The sequence below is a fragment of the Artemia franciscana genome, chromosome 13 (genome assembly GCF_032884065.1).
Source record: "Artemia franciscana chromosome 13, ASM3288406v1, whole genome shotgun sequence".
NCBI classification, from domain to species: Eukaryota; Metazoa; Arthropoda; class Branchiopoda; order Anostraca; family Artemiidae; genus Artemia; species Artemia franciscana.
The window spans coordinates 29,790,598-29,813,786 of record NC_088875.1 but is presented as its reverse complement, the minus strand read 5'-3'; the positions used below and the strand labels follow the sequence as shown (position 1 = coordinate 29,813,786).

The 23,189-nt window shown below is 38.1% G+C and overlaps 1 protein-coding gene across 1 annotated transcript in view; it reads right to left on the bottom strand.

Moving 5' to 3' along the window:
* The window catches only part of LOC136034779 (vesicle transport protein SEC20-like), a 46,134-nt gene extending 25,534 nt beyond the window's left edge, over positions 1-20,600 (bottom strand). The window contains exon 1 of the mRNA XM_065716191.1: positions 20,463-20,600. Coding sequence (XP_065572263.1) covers positions 20,463-20,540 — 78 coding nt within the window. The 5' untranslated portion in view covers positions 20,541-20,600. The remainder of the gene's footprint in view (positions 1-20,462) is intronic.
* Positions 20,601-23,189: the final 2,589 nt, after the last annotated feature.

The following is a 23,189-nucleotide window of genomic DNA, read 5'->3' as shown; positions in this document are numbered from 1 at the left end:
AACAAGAAGAAATCCAATTACAGGAGTATATTCTACCATCGATCTGGCATTCTCAGCAGTAGCAATAATCAATCAACTAAATATTAGCTTAACTCCTAAACCGACTCTAGCCAGTGATCATGAGCCAGTGATAATTTAATATAAAGCCAGTGAGCCATGAGCCAGTGGGCAACAAGACTAGAAATGAACCAGTATGGTGGAATGAAGTGTGCAGCCTAAGTAAAAAAGAAACTCAACCAAGCTTCTAACAAATACAACAAGATTCTGACAATAGAAAATTATAGAAAGAAAATATTGGCCCAGGCAGAATTTAGAAAAACAGTAAAAGAAGCTAAAGAAGAATCTTGGAACCAATTTGTTGAGAATCTCAGCTTCAGAGATCCATTTGGAAAAGTGTACAGCTTCATTAGAAAGATGAATAGGAGAGAATTTTACCATCATCCACAGGGGCCAACAACCTTCGAAGGACTAGTGATTGCTGATAGCAAAACAAAAGCTGAAGCAGGAACAAGTCATCTCCACCAGACAATAGGTAAGAAAGACCCATTTGAAGGAACCAGTCTATCCTCAACAACTTTCATTAAAGCAAGAAAACTTTCTATAGAACAATCAAAATCAAATTACAATAAACCCTTCTCAAAAACAGAATTTGAATTTGTCCTAAAGAAACTACCAGAAACTTCACCCGGCTGTGACAAGATTTCAAATATTAAAAGCAAGGGTTTCTGGAAGACTAGAACGCTTTTAAGACTCATAATTGCTTGTGTTGCCACTGCTTGACTCTCCCTGTCTAGTGTTGCCACTGCCTGACTCGAGTCCCAAAGCAACTATTGTGATATGTCGAAACCAAAAAACTATTGTCCTGAGTACCGACTGCTGGTAACCACAAATTCTGTCCAATGCGTGTCAGGATGTGGCCGTTGGTACCACGCGGGCGTTAATAAATGGGCCCAAATCGGACTAAAGGACCATTCCGGCGAATGGTTATGCATGGAGTGTCTTGCAAAAAAAATACCCGTGACTCCGAAGTCGCAAGCATCTCAACCCCCACAAAAGCCTAGTGCGAAGAGACCTGTAAGAGGAAGCGGAATCGGCACCTCTTCACCACAAAGTATTACGGGACCTAAAACTAACTCTGATATACCGAAAGGGACTAAGCCGTCTGTGGTAAGTGTAGACATTCCCAACTATGAATCCGAAACTACCCGTCTAAGTGAGAAAATTGAGACCCTTGATGCAAGTTTATTGGTATGTCAAGCAGAAAATCTAGAAATCCGGACAAGGCACTCAACGTTTCTGTCAGAATTGGAGGAAAAGAACAATCTAATTAAAGTGTTGACAGGCCATTTGGAGGTTAAAGATTTTCTTATAGCCCAGCTGAAACAAGAACTCTCGGTAGCTATCGAAACCCGCCCTTGTGACCCTTCGCAAATCCCCCGTGACCAAGTTACCCAGTCAACGCAAACGGACAAAGATATCGCTGTTGCTAACCGAAATGCACCCATTGATAATAAAGTGCAAAACATAACATCTAGCCCAAGCCTAGCCCACGACTGTGTGATCTTGTCAGACGAAATGAATCCTGGTGATACGTCATCAACTAGTGCAAATGCACCCCCTCCGACGCTCGTAGAGAAAAGTGACATTAGAACTCGTAAATACAACATGCTTTGCCGGTTCTTTGAACGAGGGTTTTGCAGACTAAAGAAAAAGTGTCGGTTTATGCATATATGCTTAAATTTCCGATCAAAATGTTGCAACAAAAATGATTGCAGTTTTGACCATGTAGATTTGTGTAGTGTCTTAACTTGTAGCAACAGAGAATGTGTTTTCGCTCATGTCACTCCTGACTTTCGGAAAACAAGAGGGTTGTTTCGGAAAACAAGCTCCCCCTCCCTAAATACCCCTACTTTAGTATCCCCTTTTAGTTACCCTCCCCCTCCCATACACTCTTTTCCCCCACCTTTTCCCACCATGCATTGTAACAAATATTATAGTTTTGCCCACGCACCAAAATTAGATGATGTTAATTCTCCTCCCTGGGGCCCTGTTCCAGTGTCCCTGTCCAAAGATAAAAATTGTAAGAGCCACTCATCTCCCTTCCACCGTCCTTTTTTAGTGCACCGTACGCAAGCAAAAATTTCTCATCAAAGTCCATCAGGCACAGCTCAAAAATTGACAAACCCTTCCCGATCCCGAACTATCCTCCCTTATCCTTTGCTACCTCCTCCCCCTCCCCGCATACAGAAGTCCTATTTCTTCCCCCCTCACAGTATACTGCCCTATACCCTCCCTACTCTGCCACAAACCAGCAATTTCTTGACGGACATGAATCACTATTCCCAACCAGGCCCCCTTTCCCAGCACCTTACGAAACCCCACCCCCAGCCAATCCGTTTTATCCATCGTGCTTACCCTGTAAACGTGACTCAGGTCTGAGACTTTTTGCATTCAATAATTGTCATATAATAAGTCCTCGTGCTTCGTCCATATCCTTGCCCGTCCCCCCACATCCAAATCCCTAAAGCAAATCCTTCCCTTACCCTTCTTCTCCAAAGCATAATAAAATTAAATTAAAACCCTACCCAGGAAATTCTCAAACCCATCAAGTCTCCCTGTCGCGATTCCCCAACCGGTTTGTTTTTCCTAAACTTTTAGTCACTAATGCTGAAAGTCTTAATTTTGAAAAACTTACTGAACTCGAGGTGGTTTCAGAATCAAATTTGATAGATATTATAGCTGTTACTGAAGTTCAATCCCATGACCCAGGGTCCATACGCCTGACAAATTATTCAGAGTTTATTAAACTCCGTCCTTCAGACCACCCACTTGGGAAAAAAGGTGGCAGGGTTTTGTTTTTTACTAAGAGTCACCTTTACCCAAAGGTTATTCAAGTCCCTAACTTATCCGAGTATGATGAAATCCTCTGGCTAAGCGTTAGACCAAAAGTACTCCCTCGTCCATTTAGTATTATTGCAATAGCTGTTATCTATTACTCCCCAATTCAAAATATCGAGTCAAAACGTAATTTCATCCAACAATTACAAGCAAATGCTGATTTTGTTATTTCTAAGTATCCCAACGCTGGCCTTTTTTTAGTTGGCGGTGCCAACGACCTTAAAATGGATTCTTTTTGTGCTTCACTTAAAGTAAAGCAAATTGTTAAAACACCGACGACTCGGGGTAATAGCTCTCTTGATGTTACTTTAACTAATATGTGCAATTTTTACAGCCCTCCCTCAACTTTGCCCCCATTAGGTGGGAGTTATCATCTTTCCATTCTTTTGTTCCCCTCCTCAAATTTTAAACATACTTTCTCAATAGCTTACAGCACTTACCACCCTCTTCAAAATTCTGGTCTTCTTTCTTTCGGTATGTGGCTGAGTACTGAAGATTGGTCCGACATTTATAGTTTACAAAACCTTGATGAGAAAACAGCCACGTTTCATAAAAAGCTAATTGATAAATATCAAATTCGTTTCCCAGAAAAAAGGTTTAATCAAACCTTTATTAAGAATCCAAAATTAATCAAACAATAAAAACACTAATTAGAACCAAATTGAAGCTGCTTAAAAACGGTAAACTCGATAAAGCCAATATACTAAGAAAATCAATTAAAAGAGAAATTCGTAAATTGGCACGATCCTACTACAAAAATAAGATCGAAGAATTGTTCACTATTAAGCCAAAACACTGGTATTCCGAGGTTAAAAAGCTATGTGGCAGGAGTCTTGACCAGCTTAATTTCAACTTACCAGAGCCCCCTGATGTTACTGCAAATAGTCTAAATAAATTTCTCGCTTCCATTGTCCAGAGCCTTCCAGCATTGCCAATCCAATTATCAACAGGAGCCCCATCCCCCTTTTTCCCGACTGTTTCGCCGTCTGAGATTGAAAGAAGAATTGATAAACTAAGAAAGACAAGTGTTTGTCCTTTGGATATCCTGCTTCCTCTTATTAGAGCCTTTGGTGACTTCCTGTCTAAGCCCTTGTCTGTCCTGTTTAACGAAATTACTAAGTCTGGGCAAATTCCAACAATTTGGAAACAGGGTTTCATTACCCCTTTGAAAAAGAAAAACGGAAAGCCGGGCTTTGAAGGCGTTCGACCTATTACACTTACTCCTATTTTTTCAAAATTGTATGAAGGATTCCTTGCAGATTTGCTAAAGGAAAAAATCCTACCTCTTACTGACCTGAAACAATTCGGAAACTTAAAATCAACTTCTACTTCCCACTACCTCGTTTCTCTTATTGATTACATCGGGAAAATCCTCGAAAAGCCTAATTCCTGGCTAGACTTAATTTCCATTGACCTTCAGAAAGCCTTTGACTTTGTTAACCACAATATTTTAATTGAGAAACTAGAAAGCGAGTTCAGTATCGATCCATTACTGGTAAAATTGGTTGCCTCCTTTTTAACAAATAGATCGCAGGTGGTTAAATACCAGAACCATTACTCAAATCCTCTCCCTATTTACAATGGAATACCCCAAGGAACTCTCCTAGCCCCCCCCCCTTTTTCAGTCATGATCAACAGCCTCGCGAAGGAAATTCCTGACCGTTGGAAATTTGTTGATGACCTAACGATTGTTGAAAGTTGCTTCAGAAATTTAATAAGCGACCCTATGAGTATCCTCAATGAAATTGGAAGTGAGGCTTTGGACCTAGATATGACAGTAAACCCCTCTAAGTCCATGATAATGCCGATTTGTTTCCTCAAATCCTCGTCCTGTTTTCTTAATCCTATCCCTCCTGAAATTTATGCGTCCTCGCTTAAATTACTTTGAGTCACAATTTCTTCCAATTTAAAGTGGGATATCCACGTTAAAGATATCATCTATAAAGTTAATGCGTCTATCTATCGCCCTCCTTAAGCTCCTAAATAAATATAGCGTCCCCTCTTCTCACTCCTTAAGGTTGTACACGTCTTTTGTCCGCCCGCATCTTGAATATGCTTGTCCAGTTTGGTACCCTGGCATCTCCCGTGAAGAATCAGACAAAATTGAGTCAATCCAAAAAAGAGCCTTGCGAATAATTTTCAAAGAAGGCAAGGTGCCTTACTCTCTGCTCCTAAAAAAAAGCTAGTTTAGAAACCCTTGAGCGAAGGAGGTCGTCGTTGTGCCTCCGTTTTTCAAATAATGCAATAATGACCCCTCGGACGGCAAGTATTTTCCCCAAACGTCACTCACCATCCAGATTACGACAGCCTCGAGCTGTTTCTGAGCCTATCCCAGTTTTGTCCCCCATTCGCTGCGTTACTTCCAGATATGACTGAATCTTTGTCCCCTTCATCACAGAAAAAATAAATAAAATAGCCAACTAGTTTCTCCCCCCCCCTTTTCATGTGAGGTACTTTAGGTCGTTACACTAATTTGCTTGCCCCCCTCTGTTTTGGTTTAGTTTCCCTTTTAATCATATGTGTTTTACGTGTGTTTTATGCTTCGTTCCTTTTTTTGTGAGTTTTTGGACTTTTTTTTAGTGTCCCTTTTAATTTGTAGATATATATGTTTATTTCTTGTTCTTTTCTGTATTATTAGATTTTTTATCCCCTTCCCTTTTTTTCTGACTTGTATTTGTTCAAGTTTAGTTTGACAGATTTTTTTTCTTTTTTTTACTCATAATTTGATTATTCATTATTATTTGTGTTTTTTGCTTTGTTTCGACTCCGAAGTCCAAATTCAGCCCTTTGAGGGCTTGTGATAGTGATCTTTTTGAAATAAATATCTTATCTTATCTTACAACATACACCCAGTTTTCTTTAAAAGGTTGACTGACAAATGGAAGGTTATTTTGCTACAACTTATCAACAAGTTGTGGCAGGAGGGCGATTTCCCTACAATTTAGAAGAATGGCACAGCTATCATGACACCAAAACCAAATAAACCAAACAAAGTAGAAAACCATCGTTTATAACTCTCCTTCCAGTTGGAGGTGAGATATATGAAAGACTAGTAAAGGAAAGGCTGAGATATGCCACAGAGGAAGCTAACCTGCTGCAGGATATTCAGAAAGGTTTTCGCAGGGAGAGAAATACAGTGGATAACCTGATCAGAATGCAGAGAGACATCATTCATGCACTCGATAATGGTAAAGTGATGATCGCAGTGTTCTTGGATGTTAAAGGAGCTTTTGATAATTTGGTTCACAGACAGATACTAGAAGGTCTGTCTAAAGCAAAAATTAATAGAAATCTGATGAAATTTACACTGAGTTACCTGTCAGATAGGAAAATTGTTGTGATTGTAGGACAAGAAAGATCAGAAGAAATAGGGGCGGAAAAAGGTGTTCCACAAGGTAGTGTTCTTGGGCCAGACATTATAACGTTGGAGAATTTGATATCCCCCTAGAAGACAATAGCTGCAAAGGAGGAATCTTTGCAGATGATAATAATACTTGGACAGTCCAAAACACAGTAGAAGAAGCAGAAAAAGCAGTCCAAGAAACATTAGATCAAATACAGTTATGGTCCCTAGGAATAGATCTTGATTTTGAACCATCCAAAGCTAAAGTTATGTTGTTCACATCCAAGAGGAATATTAGACCTCCCCAACTTACACTATTTTTGGAGAGGAACTGCTAGTAACCAATTTTCATAAAGTCCTTGGAATACACATTGATGATAAACTTCAATTTAGCCAACATATCAAATATCTAAAAGAATCCTTTTTGGATTCTTTCCAAAAGGATTCTTGGATTCTTTTTGGATTCTTCCCCAAATTTTTGGAGAGGAACTGCTAGTAACCAATTTTCATAAAGTCCTTGGAATACACATTGATGATAAACTTCAATTTAGCCAACATATAAAATATCTAAAAGATGCTTTCGTGTGGGAAGCATGGTGTCAACATAGTTACAGCAAGACAATTTTATATCAAATACATTAGACCTAAAATTGACTATGGGAATTTGATATACAGCATTGCCCCAGAATCCACTCTAAGAAAACTTGATTCAATACAGAATACTGCTCTAAGATTAGCATTTGGAGCTCACCAGAGTACCCCAACTCCTTTTCTCCTGAGTGAGTCTGGTGTGGAGAAACTCATAGTGTACATGAAAAAAAGCTTATAGTGTACATGAACCATCTATGGAAAACAGATCTCAATCACCCAGTTAAGAAACTGATAATTAAACCTGGACTGACCCACACTAGACCTTAGGAAAAGGAAGCGTCTGAATCCTTTTGAAAAATTTGAAGAACTACTTACTCAGTAAGGTATAGAAGTACCTATTACCCAAATGCTACGTTATTAAAAACCACCAAAACTTCCTCCTTGGGACTGGGTTGAGATTGAGTATGAGATTGATTAAATGGAAAAAACAGGAAACAGCCCCCTATTAATGAAACAAAAATTCTTCTCAGTATTGAATAGCAAAAATGAAGAATATGTGAAAATATATACAGATGGGTCAAAAACAAATGGCTTAGGAGTGGGCTGCTCAGCAATGGTTTCCGAATTCAATACAGAGATAACAAAGCCACTTAGCAAAGAATCGACTGTTTTTGGGGCAGAAATAAAAGCAATTGAAAGTGCACTAGAATGGGTAATTGAAAAAATTAGTGAAAGTGATCAAAACCAAAATAAGTTCCTCATATGCAGCGACTCAAAATCAGCCCTCCAATCCCTTAAGAATTGTCCAAATAAACCAAAGGAAGAGGTCCATAAGTGTTATAGTTCTATTCTGAAGATTTGTGAGAAAGGAGTAACGATACAATTTTGGTGGTGTCCAGCCCATGTGGGGGTGGTGGGTAATGAAAGAGCAGATAAATATGCTAAAAAGGCAGCACAAAAGTTGCTTCATACACCTCCTACAGAACCATATAAACAGATTAGAGAGATGGTTAAAAGTATTTACCAAAAGCATTTTGAGGAAATGAGGGATGATAGTAGAAATATAGCTCTTACCCAGGAAAAGAAACCTGGTTTCGATATGAAAAATTACAGTAGATTGAAAAGAAAATATGGTTGCTTAATTGTGGTGAGATAGAAAGTACTTTCGATTATGTTGTTGATTGTAAAGAATACGAAAATTTAAGAAAAGAAATGAGAATGTTGTGTAAAGAGGAAAATCTAGGAGAGCTTTCAGAGGGGCTTGCATTAGGAATTTTGATTGATGATGAATCTTTGAAGCATAGGATGATAGACTTATTTATTATTTTTATTTGTGAAAGTGGTAGAGAAAAAGATTTTATCTGATTTTGATAATATTGTAAATGCTGTATTGACAATGATGTAATAGGGATTGATTTGTATATGGACTCTATTTGACTGAGTCTTTTACTAGTGATCTAGGTACTTGATGAATGATTTAAAAAAAAAACCTGCTATAAAGGAAGATTATTTGCTCTGTTTAGTTTGAAGCTGAGATGAAATAATAATCGCTGTATTGAAAGTAGCTGTAGCTAATGGTGAAGTGCCAAGAAGAAAGGAAATTAATCATATTGAAAGATGTCTCAACTGGCATTGCTGTCAAGAGGAGACTCAAATCTCTCAGATCAGATTCAGGTCGTTCACATAAATTAAGAAAAGTAGGGGACCAAGTATTGATCCTTGCAGGACACCAGCAGTATTAGATTGACAAGTCATTTCAGATGAAACATCACCTCCATCAACATACTGAGAATGGTCCTTAATATAAGATGCTATTAGAGATTTTGCTGGCCCTCTTATACTGTAATGATCCAACTTATGCATTAGAATATCATGATATATTGAATCAAACGCTTTCTTAATGTCAAGGAAAATGGAAGCTGGAATTTCTCCATGGTCAAGAATACCATGGACATACTGTTTTAGTAATAGGACCACATGATTGGTAGAGTGACATTTGCAAAATCCAAACTGAAGGTGATAAGAATTATATAGCCTAAGCCAAGTAAAATTCAGACCAGTAATGGTAAATTCCCAGTTTACAACATAATTTAGCTAGAATAAAAGTAAATATATTACTTAGTGCTTTTTTTTTAATTTTTGAAAATTCAACAATTTCTTTTGGGGTAGGCCTAAATTATTTTCTGAATCTTTAAAGGGTTCAAAAACGGATTTAGTGAGAAAAACTTGCCCTTTGTAGCTCAACCAGGAATGGTAATTATTTTTTTCCTTAGTTTTGATAGTAAAATGTTATTTTGGAAACAAATTCACAAAAATTCCTAAAAAGTGCCCAGAACCTTTCAAAAGTAACACCAGTTTTGGTGTGATGTTTTCAAAATGGTGTGATGTTTTCAAATTTGTTTTCAAAATAATCTTTTCTACTATGAATAAGGAAAATAATGATTATCATTCCTAAGTCAGCTACAAAGGGCAATATTTTTCACTAGGCAGTTTGTTTTTAGAAACATGTTTGTAAACTTTTGGTTGCTATCAGTGGCAGATCCAGGCCCCAATGTGGTGGTGGCTTTGGGGTTGGGACCACTTACTCTGGTTTGGGATGAAAGTTATTTCTTTTGTAATTGGTTTTTAATAGTTGACTTTTTAATAAGTTCTTAAATATTAAGACAAGTTTCATTATGCAAAACAGGTTTAAGTCATTTGGTGTGGTCTCTGTTATATTTTACTAATGCTGCATACCACAAAAAGGATTTAATTAAATTTAAGTTTATCAATGGAATTTGTCTGTATTACCACAAAAGCTAAGTGGGAGGCAAAAGTCTTCATTTTGTAATAACAAGGAGGGCAAATTTAAAATCTTAACTTCTTTAGGCTGTCAAACTGATATTTCAGGATTGTCCTGTCACATCAGGGCTGAAAAGCAACATATTTACTTCTTTTTAGTCAAAAATTAGTTTCCAAGTCTTGCAACAGCTTTGAGATAAAGAAATTGATATCATTAGTTTTTTTGGCTGTCTGTTTTGGTTTTGTGGGTTTGCTTTTTCGCAAAGCAAGGTGGTTTTTACAGTATTGTTGTTTTTAGGAAATTTGTAAAATAAGAAAGTAAATGTATGAGAAGTGCAAAACTATTAATTTAAGTATTGGAGTTTGGTAAGGAAATGGTTGCCACTTTACTACCTATTTTCATCTAATTAAAGCTCTGCATTATATGACATATCATCTCCTCTGTTCATCCTAAAACACTAAAATTGAAGCCAAACTCTTTGGAACTCTGATAAAAGTTTGTGTAAGTTTATACTTAAAACTAAGCATATGAGTCAAAATACTCCTTCCAAGGTCAGAGTAATCATTTAAGAAAAATGATTTTTCGAAAAATTATTTATAAAAGAAGGCAAATAACTATGTGTTTATTTTTCTTATCTAGCTGGCATAGATGGGTCTCTGAATTCTCATTTTGAATCAGTGGAATGGCATCAATTTTTTTCAAACATTTACTAATAAAATAGTGATAAAAAGTGAAAATTCATACAACTTGAGTAAACCACAGAAACAGAATACAACTACAATACTACTTCAGAATTTCTCAAATTCTCAATACCAATCAGTCATAAAATATAGTTATTTTCTGTCTAAGGGATGCATATATTTGACAACAGAATTGTCTAAACTGGTATATATACTGCTGAAGATTTTTTTATACTTACTTTGATACATGCTATCCAGTCATATTTCCATAATTAGTTGTTGGTCAATATAAATTTCTACAGGACAATTCTCTAGCTTAATGCTAAATCAAAGTCAAATTTCAAATTTTTATTTTTGTGCTAAATAGATGAACCAAGATTTAAATATTTGAATTAAATATCGGAAAATCTCAAGATTAAAAAAATAAATAATTAGAAATCCACCACAGCTTGAAACCTTGAGAGTTTAAATCACCAATCTATAGCTATCAAATACAAAAATAACAAACACATAATAAATTGTTTTTTAAGGAGTATTTTGACTCATAAACTTAGTTTGAAGCAAATACCTACATGCATCTTTATTAGAGTTCATATTTTTCTGATGATTTTGGTCTTTATTCAAATATTTTTGGATGAATAGAAGGTAAAAAAATACTAATAAAGAGCTCTAATCTGACAGGACTAGCCATAATAAACATTCGCCAAAATATTGAGGTATACATCAACTGTATAATAAATAACTATGGCAGGAAGGGAAATAGAGATATAGACTTTTTCTTATAAAAGAGTGAATTCTGTAATTTAAGCAAATTATATCAAATTTTTAAACATGAAAGATTTTTTTTTATTTTTCAAAAGAAACAGTGATTAGTTAATGCTTTACTGCCTATACTTAAACCCTCATTTTAAATGTATCCTATGCATTTCTATTTCTTTGTTCTGTTTTTCTTGTTACATTCCTAAAAGAACTAGTATTTGTTCAATATATCTTTAACAAATATTCAAGCTGTATCTTAATCCTCATTTCCTACTCTTCATTACTATCATAGTTACTAAGTGCTGCCACAAAGTTAGGCAACATGCTAAATGGTTTGACCTATACAGATTGCCACAAAGAGTGCATGACCCAAAAAGATGGTTCAATACCATTTTTTTGTAAAATTCTAGTTCTTCTTGCTACATTGGAACAGGTTTAGGTTAGGAAAATGAAACTTTCAGGGATAGGTCTACAGGCTAAAGTATGTCCCGGGAAAGGTATCTTAAATTACCCACCTTCACTTGTTCTCCCTCTAGAGGGCCCTGAAATTTGCCTACATGACTGGTCTATCTATACTGTAGCGTTTTACCAATTATATGATTTATTTAAACCCAGGCATCTAGAACAAAAGTCATTATATAGCAACAGCAAGCAGTTAATATCAAATAAGCAAAAGCAAAGCAAGCAGGCATATCATTATTTAACATGCATAATATTACATCCTCCTTCTTCCCTAGAAGAAGATTCTAATCACTTACTGGCAGTGGAGACCCAACTGTTAGTACTATTACTAACGTCTCCAAGAGAAGGCGCTAGGCTCGCTTCTCTTCACTTTGTACGGACACAAAACAAACTAGAGAACTCCTCATATAGCACTGACTTAACACACACTCGAGAGAAGGCGCTTGGCTCACTTCTCACCAGGTATTATATACACTATGTACAGACTTCAACTTCTCTTCTTTTGAGATTTTTGTTGGTAAGTTCACAAGTTCAGTTTGATTGGTGGCTTACTCTGCCTCCCGTACCTTGATTTAGTTACTGGTATAACCACTGGTACTCCCTCCTTGGGTGGGCTTGGGCTACTGGTAGTACGGAGCAGGGCTATTCTGTCAAGTGAGGGAATGTCTGATGATGCGGTAAACGCTGTTTCGTCTGCACGAGTTAGGTCCGACGCTGGGGGGATCGCAGTAGGAGTAACTGCATCGCTTCCAGTGCATTTTACTGGACTACGTCTGTTCTGTACTGGTGTTGATGGCTGTGCATTTGATATGTGTTTCCGATTCCTCTGTAGAATTGTTCCAGCTTCAGTTTTGATATGGTACGATCTAGGGCGTGCTGCTGGTGCTATGATGCTGGCGGTGCTCCACTGGCCATCAGTTTGTTTCTGGTAGGTCACTGTGTCCCCCGAGTGGAGTGTAGGCCTAGACTTGGCTTGTTTGTCAAAAAATCGTTTCTGTCTTGACTGGGCCTCTTCCCGCTTCAGCAGGTACTTTTTAGTTGGAACCATCTGCTTCCGCAGGTGCTTTTCTGTGCAAGGTAAGGTGGAGCGTAATTGGCGGCTCATTAGCAGTTGTGCAGGGGCGGCGTAGTTGTCTACGGGTGTATTTCTGTATTCCAGTAGACCCAGATACGGGTCATCTCCGCCTTCACTTGCCTTGGTGAAGATGTCCTTGCAAGTGTGGACAGCCTTTTCTACCAGTCCATTGGACTGCGGGTAGATAGGGCTGGAGGTCTTGTGCCTTATGCCCCATTCTTTGATGAACCGTTCAAACTCTGCAGATGAGTATTGTGTTCTGTTGTCTGAGATGATGGTGTGGGGGATCCCATGTCGAACAAAATGTGCTTTTAGTTTACTGATGACTTCTTTGGATGTCACGTTTTTCAACAGGTCAACTTCAAAGAAGCGGCTGTGGTAATCGACTGTTATAAGATATTTTGCTTCATTCCAATCAAATATGTCTGAGGCTACCTGCTGCCATGGTCCTAATGGGATCTGGGAGTTCATGAGAGGCTCTTTCTGGTTGTTACGGCTATGTTTCTGGCAAGTGGGACAGTTTGTGATTAGCGTTTCGATATCACCATTCATCTTTGGCCAGTAGACGAGCATCCTGGCACGTTGCTTTGTCTTTTCCATACCAAGGTGGGAGACGTGAAGTTGCTTGAGGATTTGGGGTCGCATCTTCCTTGGGATAACGATCCTTTCGCCTTTAAATATGATGCCATTCATGTATGACAGCTCGTGTTGAAGGTTCCAGTATGCAAGGAGATCCGTGGCACATTGCTTTCTGGTGTTGGGCCAACCACCTTGTATGGCTTCTCTGAGATGAATCAGGTGCTCATCTTCCTTGGTATGAAGTCGTATTTCCTCGAGCCTTGCATCGCTAACAGGAAGTACGCGTGCAATCTGGTTAACATACACCTCGATTTCTCTATGGAGCTTCTCGTCAATGTCAGGTAGGTGCAGCCTTGATAAAGTGTCTGCGACTGCGATTTCTGTCCCTGGTCTGTAACTGAACTCTAGGTCATAGGGTTGAATCTGAAGCATCATTCGTTGAGCTCTGGCAGGTGCTTTTTGAAGTGGATTTCGTAGGATGGTTTCAAGTGGGCGGTGGTTTGTGGTTACTTTTACATGCCTGCCATATATGAAATGATGGAAGTACTTGCAACCGAAGACTATTGCGTATAATTCCTTTTCAAGCTGTGAGTATTTCTGTTCAGCTTTGCTAAGGGAGCGTGATGCATATGCGACAACGTTGCCGTTTGACGAGATGTATGCTCCTAGACCGTGTGACGATGCGTCCACAGTGAGGTCGATGGACTTGCATGAGTGGTCAAAGTATGCTAAGTTTGAGACTGTTGAGTGTTTGATGTTTTGGAGGGCTTTGTCATGCTCCTTGGCCCACTTGAACTCGGTGGCTTTACTGAGGTCATGCAGGGTTTTATTCTGTGTTGATAAGTTGTATCAACACAGATAAGTTGTTATATTATCAACACAGTTATAAGTTGTATGTGTGGATGTATTTTGCAAGATAGTTTAACATACCCAACAGAGTTGCAAGTTCTTCTGAGTTTGATGGTGTAGGCATGTTGTTGATAGCTTCGAGTTTGTCAGGATCTGGCTGCATTCCTTGTTCACTAATCACATGTCCGAAATATGTCACACTTGTCACACAAAAGCTGCATTTCGCTTTGTTGAACTTGATACCTTTTGCTCTGGCTCTCTCAAGTACAGCTACTAATCGCTTATTGTGTTCCTCAAGGGTTGAACCAAAAACCAGAAGATCATCAATGATGACAGCAAACCCGTCTAATCCCTCGAGAGCCTCTTCCATTCTTCTTTGGAATTCATCCTGGGCAGAGATGATGCCAAACGGCATCCGTTTAAAACGGTATCTGCCAAAGATGGTATTGAATGTTGTTAAGTCTGCAGATTCATCATCCAAGACTAGTGACCAATACCCCGACCTTGCATCCAGTTTGCTCAAGTATTTTACCCCATGGAGTTTGGATGTTACGTCTTCCAGGGAGGGAATAGGGTAGAATGGTCTTCTGATTGACTTGTTCAAATCTACAGGGTCAATGCAAATTCTTAAACTGCCATTCTTTTTTTTCTACGGCAACCATCGAATTCACCCAGTCAGTTGGTTTAGAGACTTTTTCAATTATTCCTTGTTCTTCCATCCGTTTAAGTTCTGCTTCTAACTTTCCTCGAAGTGATGAGGGAATTCTTCTGGCTAGGTATGCTGTAGGGACTGCATCATCCTTCAGATACAGATGGCACCCTCCGTCCAATTTTCCTATTCCTTGGAAGACATCATTGTAGCTACTGATTATGTCATCCGTTTTTGTCTTGTTGATTGCATGCATGTCCTTGCATGTGCTTTTCTCAACTTTACTGCCATTCAGTACGAGTTTTACAATATTCAGGTCAATGCTTGACCGGAATCCGAGAATTGGCACCGAATCCGTTTCAACAATAAAGAATGGTAGGGTTTCAGCCTTGCTTGATTTGTGCTTGCAGCTCAGCTCGCATACACCTCTCACAGGAATTTTGGATCCACAGTAGCTTGTGAGTTTCTGAGAACTTTGTTTCAGTGATGGCGGATGTGGTAAGGCGTCAAAATACTTGGCAGGTAGAATGTTAGCTTGTGCCCCTTTATCGACCTTGAATTTGACAGGTAAGGAGTGGTTCACCTCCAGTGTAATAAGGGCTTCATCTCTGCTCTTATTGGTGTTGTTCTCTATGGCATATAAGAAGACATCCTCATCTTCGTCACTATTGTCAGCTGGGCTCTCCTTGTATTCAATCACCGCATTCACTGATTTGTTGCTTTTGCACACACGTGCAAAATGATTTGGCTTTTTGCACTTTGCACAGATTTTTCCCTTTGCAGGACAAGTGTGGCTAGGTGAGTATACTCCTCCACAGAAATTGCATTCCTTTGTTTTTCTAGATGACACAGATGCATCTTCGTATTTTCTGACTGGATATTTGTACTTCTGGACAGCATCAATTTCTTTCTTGATTTGTTGTGGTTCTTGTACTTCAAATGTTCTTAGCTGTGCCTGGGTTGTTTGGTAAGAACGGCGTTTGTCAACAGCTAGTGCCAAAGTTAGGGTATCACCTTCCAGAAGAAGTCTTTCTCTAATTTTAGGGTCTCTGATGCCACTAACTATTTTGTCCTGAACCATTGCATCAGCGCTATCATAGTTGCAAGCCTTCACCAGGATTTTCAGTTCTGTGATGTATTTCTCTACACTTTCTCCTTCACACTGGTCATGTTTCTGGAATATATTTCAAGCAAATACACTGTTGGTGACTGGTGCAGCATATTTGCGGAATTTCTGCAGGTAAGTTTCTACATTGTTTGTTTCTGCAGCAGTGAGTGGGAAGGTGTTGAATATCTGGTGCCCTTTTTCTCCTGCCCAGATGAGAAGGTAAGCACATTTGCTTTCTGCCGTCTTTCCAGACAGGGGTCCCAGAAACATCAGTTTGGCATGCTCTTCAAAGCGTTTCCATTCATCGCCGAGGGAAGCTGAATCCCAATCAATACTTGGTGGCTTTGCTTCCATCTTCTGACACCATGTAGCATTTTACCAATTATATGATTTATTTAAACCCAGGCATCTAGAACAAAAGTCATTATATAGCAACAGCAAGCAGTTAATATCAAATAAGCAAAAGCAAAGCAAGCAGGCATATCATTATTTAACATGCATAATATTACATATACCAATTGAAATTTTGACAAAACAACATTTTACCTCAATTTTCAGTTACTAGTTGCTTATTCTCTGCTTTTAGTTCCAAACATACAATTCATGTTATTTGAGTAGAATTTTGAGCCATATGAATGGGTTTTTTTCTCAAAATTTATGAAATAATAATTTATTTCTTACCCACTTACAAAAAGGGAAAAAGTGGAGTACAAGGAGATAAATAAAGAACTACAAATAACTCAAAGAGCAAAAAAAAACGCAAAACAAATAACACAAATACAAGAAAAAAAAACAATTTAGCAAAAGAGGTGGATAAGATGATTGTTAGGACCAAGACAGATTGGCGCTTCATCAATTAAATTTGAACATAGTTTTTCCACTGAAAGAACAATATCCATTGCCTGATATTTACTAATTAACCTTTGGTTCCAAAATGATTGTGGTAAAAAAAGCAGGAACTTTAAATACTGATAGTAATCTGTCTTGACCCTATTTATGTCACCTTTATTTGAAAGCATAAAAAACCAGCACAAAATAACACAGAATGGTTGCAGAAACTCAAGTACAGCTTTGTAAGTACTTGTTGCTGGAAATGTCTACAATTTCCAACAATTTTAGAATACCCCAGTTTAAGCTTAAATTGAATATCTCAAATCATCTGAAAACAAAAAGAACTTAAGGAATGGCAAACAGAAATCCCAAGCCATTGAAAATAAGTAACTTGTGGTAGGGAAAAAGAAATGCAATCCAAAGGATGTGACAAACTAACCCCATTAAATATAAGAAATTTGTATCTATCTACATTTAGCAATAATCCAATTCTTGCAAATCCATCAGCAACAGATCAGACAGAAAGCACTGTTTTGTCCATTTTGCATATCTTGTATTTGCATATCTTTAAAACCTTATACAATGGGATTGAGCAAAGTTATCAAGCTGAAAACAATTTTGTTGTACTTCAATTAAGCAGAAGATCTATCTTGTAAGATTTCTGCTTTTATAACACACATATTTTTAAAGGTCATCAAACTTACTTCTCAGAACGTCCCAGAACCCTTCCGTATATGTCACCACAGCTAAAAAAAGTCATTAATAAGAAAAAGAAAGCTTGGAAAAAGTATAAAAATTGTGAGAGTGCAGCCCATCTAGAGCAGTACAAAAAGGCCAGAAACAAACTGAGAAATGCGACCAGAAAAGCAACCATAAGATATGAGGAGTCGATAGCATTAGATGCAAAAACCAATCCAAAAAAGTTTTGGAGATATGTCACTTCAAACAACCCAAGCCGCAGGTCGATCCATCATTTTACCTCCAGCGATGGAACCAAAATAACCGACCCATTGGTAATGGCAGATACCCTCAATCAATGCTTCTCGTCAAATTTCTCTAAAGACCCTGGATGCCCCCCACCGGATATGCCAACCACCCACATCAAACACCCTATGCCACCGATCCAGTTCACAGCTTGTGATACTTACAAGCGCCTAAAAACTTTGGACCCATCCAAGGCAAAGGGACCCGATGGCATCCATCCTAGGTTGCTGAAGGAGACCGCAGCTGAAATAGCGGAACCCCTGACAAGAATATTCCAGATGTCAATAGCTTCCAAAACTATTCCCTCTGACTGGAAAACAGCAAATGTCATGCCAGTTTTCAAAAAAGGACAGAAAGATAAACCACAGAATTACAGACCCATCAGCCTGACTTCTGTCCCATCAAAAGTCATGGAAGGCGTCTTAAATGATGCAATCGTTGCACATCTGGAAACTAACAGCCTGTTATACAATGGACAACATGGTTTCAGGAAGGGTCGCTCTGTGGAGACGAACCTAATTCAATCATATGACATAATCACCAAGATGATTGAGGAAGGCCTTCCAGTTGACGTACTCTTGCTGGACCAAGCCAAAGCTTTCGAGAAGGTAGTACACTCGTACCTGGAAAGGAAACTAGAGTTCTATCAACTCCACCAAGATGTAAGGGAATGGATTATCCAGTTTCTCAAGGATAGAATACAGAGGGTGATGATGTATGATGAGGAGGGGAATCAAATCATGTCAAACCCAACTCCAGTGCTCAGCGGAGTTCCGCAAGGAACTAAACTGGGACCTACCCTCTTCAATATGTTCATCAATGACTCAGCCCAGTCAGTGCAAAATGACCTTAAACTGTTTGCAGACGACTCGAAATTGTTTGGCCCAGTCGCAAACAACCAACAGTGCGCAGCTCTGCAGGCAGATCTGCACACCCTCAACAACTGGTCCTCTTCCTGGTCCCTCGAGTTTAATGCTGAAAAGTGCAAAGTCCTACATCTTGGCCCTAAGAACCCAGGAATGACATATACAATGACAGATTGTACTGGGAAGCTCATAACTTTGGAAACTGTCACCGAAGAAAGAGACCTTGGGGTCATTGTTGATGACAAAATGAAATTCCATAGTCACAGCAGATACCTAGCTGCAAAAGGCAACAGGTCCCTTGGTCTCATCAGATGTAATATCACCAGTAGATCTCCCAGGACAATCAGGAAGCTATATACAGGACTGGTCAGACCACAACTTGAGTACGGAGTCTCTCTTGCCATTCCCCACTATGTCGTGGACAAGAAGATCCTTGAGAGCGTTCAGCGGAGGGCTACAAAACTACCAACCAAATGTAAGAACCTCTCGTACCCTGAACGCCTCAAGAAACTCAAGCTCCCAACCCTGACGTACAGGAGGAAACGCGGAGATGCAATCCTGACCCACAAGCTGCTGGAGAATGGTGTCACACCAGGGCTTTTTAATAAGTCGCTCTCTAGCCACACCCGGGGCCACACCAAGAAGCTCCAGCAACAAAGAAGCTCACGGAGAGAACGTTCCAACTTCTTCTCAACTCGTGCTGTTCCACTGTGGAATTCCCTTAGTGAAGAAACAGTTCAGTCCAAAACTGTTGACAACTTCAAAAAAGCAATTGACCGAGACTGGGCAGCGATGGAGTGGAAACTACACTGGGAGGCCAGTGGATCTACTCAACGGAACTAGACAACGCACTTCCACCTCCATCACTCAACCGGCAAATCTACAGGATGTTCACCCAACCTTATTTGCCGGCCAGTGCGATTTAAGGTAATTTAAGGTAATCAAAGGTCAAGGCCTTCTAGAGGCAGAAGGAGTGAAGGTAGGTACTTAAAAATACCATCCCAGGACATACTTTACCCTGTAGACCCATCCTTGAAAGTTTCATTTTTCTAATCTAAACCCTTTTCCAAGATAGCAAGAAGTCAATTATCTAGAATTTTACCTTTTTTTTTACAATAAAAAGCTTAACTCACTTGCTATAGGCTAGGGGTCAGAAGTGCAAAGGCAAAAACTATGCAGAAAATATTAAATATCATTTTTTTACAGATGGTGAACAGATTCTTTTGGCAGGATAGTTTTTACAACTTAATATTTTTTGTTTTAATATTTTTATACCATCTTAATTTCAACAGATTTATCAGAACATTAGCCCTAAGCAGATTTTAAATTAAATTTATGACCATTTTCACTACCTATCTACAACACATAATTGTCAAGGTTCCCTTTAAACTGCAGGCATTCTTTGTTTGCAAGTTTATCCAGGCAATCGTTTTAGCCCTGCCTCTCCCTAATAAAAATCCTGGATCTGCCCCAGGGTGCCATTGACTGTTTTACCTTCTGGGCCCCCATTGAGGAATGTTCCCCAGAAACAACTAGCCTATTGAGTTATAGAATAGCCTAAGAAAAAACATCAAGATATGTATTCAAATTTATCTAATTAAATTCAGGCTATCCAGTAAAATGCAAATTTATGCTAATGCATGGTTTTACAATGTTCTCTTCAGAAGACCCATTAAACCATAATTTTCCTGACATCAATGCTGCAACTTTAATGTAAGTCCATCAAAAATCAGTGCCCTTTGGAGAGATGAGAATAAAAGCTGATGCTTCAATAGACCTTTATATGGTAGCCCATTATTCAACTCTTAACAAACCCCTGGAATTATAGTTCACCTGACCTAAATCAGCTTTTTTTCAAGATAATAAAAAGTCCCACAACTAGAACTATGCAGAAATTTGCTGATGTTGCATTGTCCTATATGAGAAGGATGTGCCAAGGTAGGCCTAGAAAAAGTCTTTTGTAGGAAACCACTTATCTATATAAGGATTAATATACTAAAAATTACCTGAATTGTCGATTGTAAAGATACAATTTCACTCGTGATTTGATTTTCATGGTTCATATCTTTGAAATTACTGGCCATTCCTCTTATTTAAAGTTGATGCCAAATTAAACAAGTACAGAGCGCTCGATATAAATCAAAAGGCCTTTTAGGCCTTTTTTCGCGTCAACCAAAGAGACTGTTTGAGCTCAACCACTCGGTGTGGTTGAGCTCAACCGCTGTTTTTGCGTGAAACAGTGACAAACCAGGTTGTCATGAAAAGTGATTTTGCGTGAAACAATTGACTGGTTGAACTCTAATTTAACCAGAACTGTCATTGTTTTTAACCGTAGGGTTCTACCATTCATAATTGTTGGTTGATCTTTTCAGGCGTAGATTTCGAAAAGAAGAATTCGTAGGCTATAAATAAGTGTATATAAAATAAGAATTATAAGCTGACAAATAGAATTCTAGCCACGCAAAAGTAAGGTTTAATTTTTTTTTTTTTTTTTTCGTATTAGGGCTATTTGGATAAATGTTGGGTTATATCCTGCAATTTGATTCACATAGGCCTTAATACAGGAAGTCAAGAGTTTGAATATGCTTTTGAAAACTTATGTAGATACTTGGAAATCTTTGTTTCATCCTTTTGATGCCCTAGACTTGACCTTAGCTTGGTAATTTGGCTTCAGAGATAAAACCTTGATGAAGCAAGACCCTAGTGGTTATAAAGCATTGTTAATCCAATTACTATTCTTACTAGATGCTTCAAGATGTGTTGCATCTTTGTCAGAACTCTTTACATTTCAGCCTTACCCTATAGGGCCATGGATAAATTTTCAGGTCAAACTCTAGTTTGGCTACTGTTTGCTATCTTAGAAATGGGTTAAGTCAGGAAAATAGAACTTCCAGTAATGAATCCAAAGCAAAAAATATGTAAAATTCTAGTTTAGCTCAATTTTCATTATCTTGGAAAGGGAATAGGTTACAAGAATGAAACTCAGTAATTAATCCAGGGTCAAAAACACTCTGGGAAGGTACTGCCAGGCTTCTATGTCAACCCTTTTCTGATTTCTAAGTCTTAGATAATTGCTTACTCAAAAGGTCTATATCTATACTATTGAAATTTTGACAAAACAAGATTTACCTTAATTTTTAATTATCAGTTTCTTTTTCTCTGGCTTTAGCTCTTAAAATGCAATTCCTTTTATTTGAGTAGCATTTTAAGCCATATCAATATTTTTTTTCAAAATTTAGGAAATGTCTTTGCATATCTTTAAAACCTTATAAAGTGGATTGAGGAAAGCTGTGAAACAGTTTCTTTGTACTCCATGTAAGCAGACCTTCCCAGAACATACTTTAGCCTTTAGACCCATCCCTGAAAGTTTTTTTTTTCAATCTCACCCCCTGGTGCTCTTTTACACATTGTATAAATTGTGAAGAAATGCCTGCCCCCTTGCTAAAAGTCTTAGAAGTATCTTATATCAAAATACACCTGATACAGTTTAATTTTTTAGAGATGACACAGAATAGCATTAAAGCTGAGTATTTGCTTTGCAAGAAATGTGTCCCTTCTGTTGTAAAGCATTTTGGATAGACACTAATCTAACCATGGACATATTGCTGTTGCAAATGGTTTTGCTTAAAATGGTTTGGAAAACAAATAGCAAATGGAAATTTTCTTTTTTATCATTATTTAAGACTAGAATATCACAAAGCTATGCAATCACATTGCTTGTTGTATCTTAAGTAAATACAATCCCTGATGGAGTTTTGTTGATACCTGTCTTAAAATTAATTTGTCTAAATAAAATATATTGTTTATGGGACAGTAGAGAAAAGCAACAACCATGAATTGAGTTTTTTTCAATATTTCTTTTTTCAAATAATAGTTCTCTGGTCACATTTGTGTTCCTTGCTAAGTTGTTGGCACTCTGGTTTGGGAATCCTTTGTCCAAGGGGTACAGGTTTAATTCCTGGCATTGCTAGTGTATTGGGTTTTTACCCGGTAAGTATTCACCATGCTAGTTTGCATCTTAAGTAAAGCAATCCCTGCTGGAGCTTTGTTGACACCTGCCTTACAATAACTTGTCTAAGTAAAATACAATGTGTATTGAAGATTAGTGAAAATGGCTGTAAATCCATCTTGTTTTTTTTTTCAATATTTTTTTTTAATAGTTGTTCTACTCTGGTTGTAATAATGTTCTTGGCTAAGTGGAAAGCACTCTTAGTAAGAAATCCTTTGTCCATGGGGTACAGGTTTGATTCCTAGTATTGCCTGTTTATTTGTTTTAAATGGGGGTCAGTGATGTTAGACAGATCTAAACCAGCTCTAAATAGGCAAATGGAGAAATATGCAAAAGGTAAGCAGGGAGGGTGTACAAAAGCACAAGATTTCTGGCCCCCAGCCCTTAATTGCAATTCTTGGCCAAAGGGTCACAAAGTGGAAATTAGCACTGCCAGTTTAGACCTTGATGTGTCAGTGCTGCCATACTTACTTACTTGCATATTGGTGTTGAGTTTGCCCACATTTTATCTTCATTACTATCTAAAATCATTTAGACATTCAGCAAACTGTCTCAAACCACAATTAGTATTGAATAGTTTTTGGGCCTTACTGACTTTCCCTTTATAGCAAAGGTTTATTGTTGTGTATAATGTAGATATTTTAAAGTAATCAATCATTAAGAAGTCCCTTTTAGTTTTATCAAGTTTTTGAGTAATAAACCTTTTTAATTACCTTAAAATATT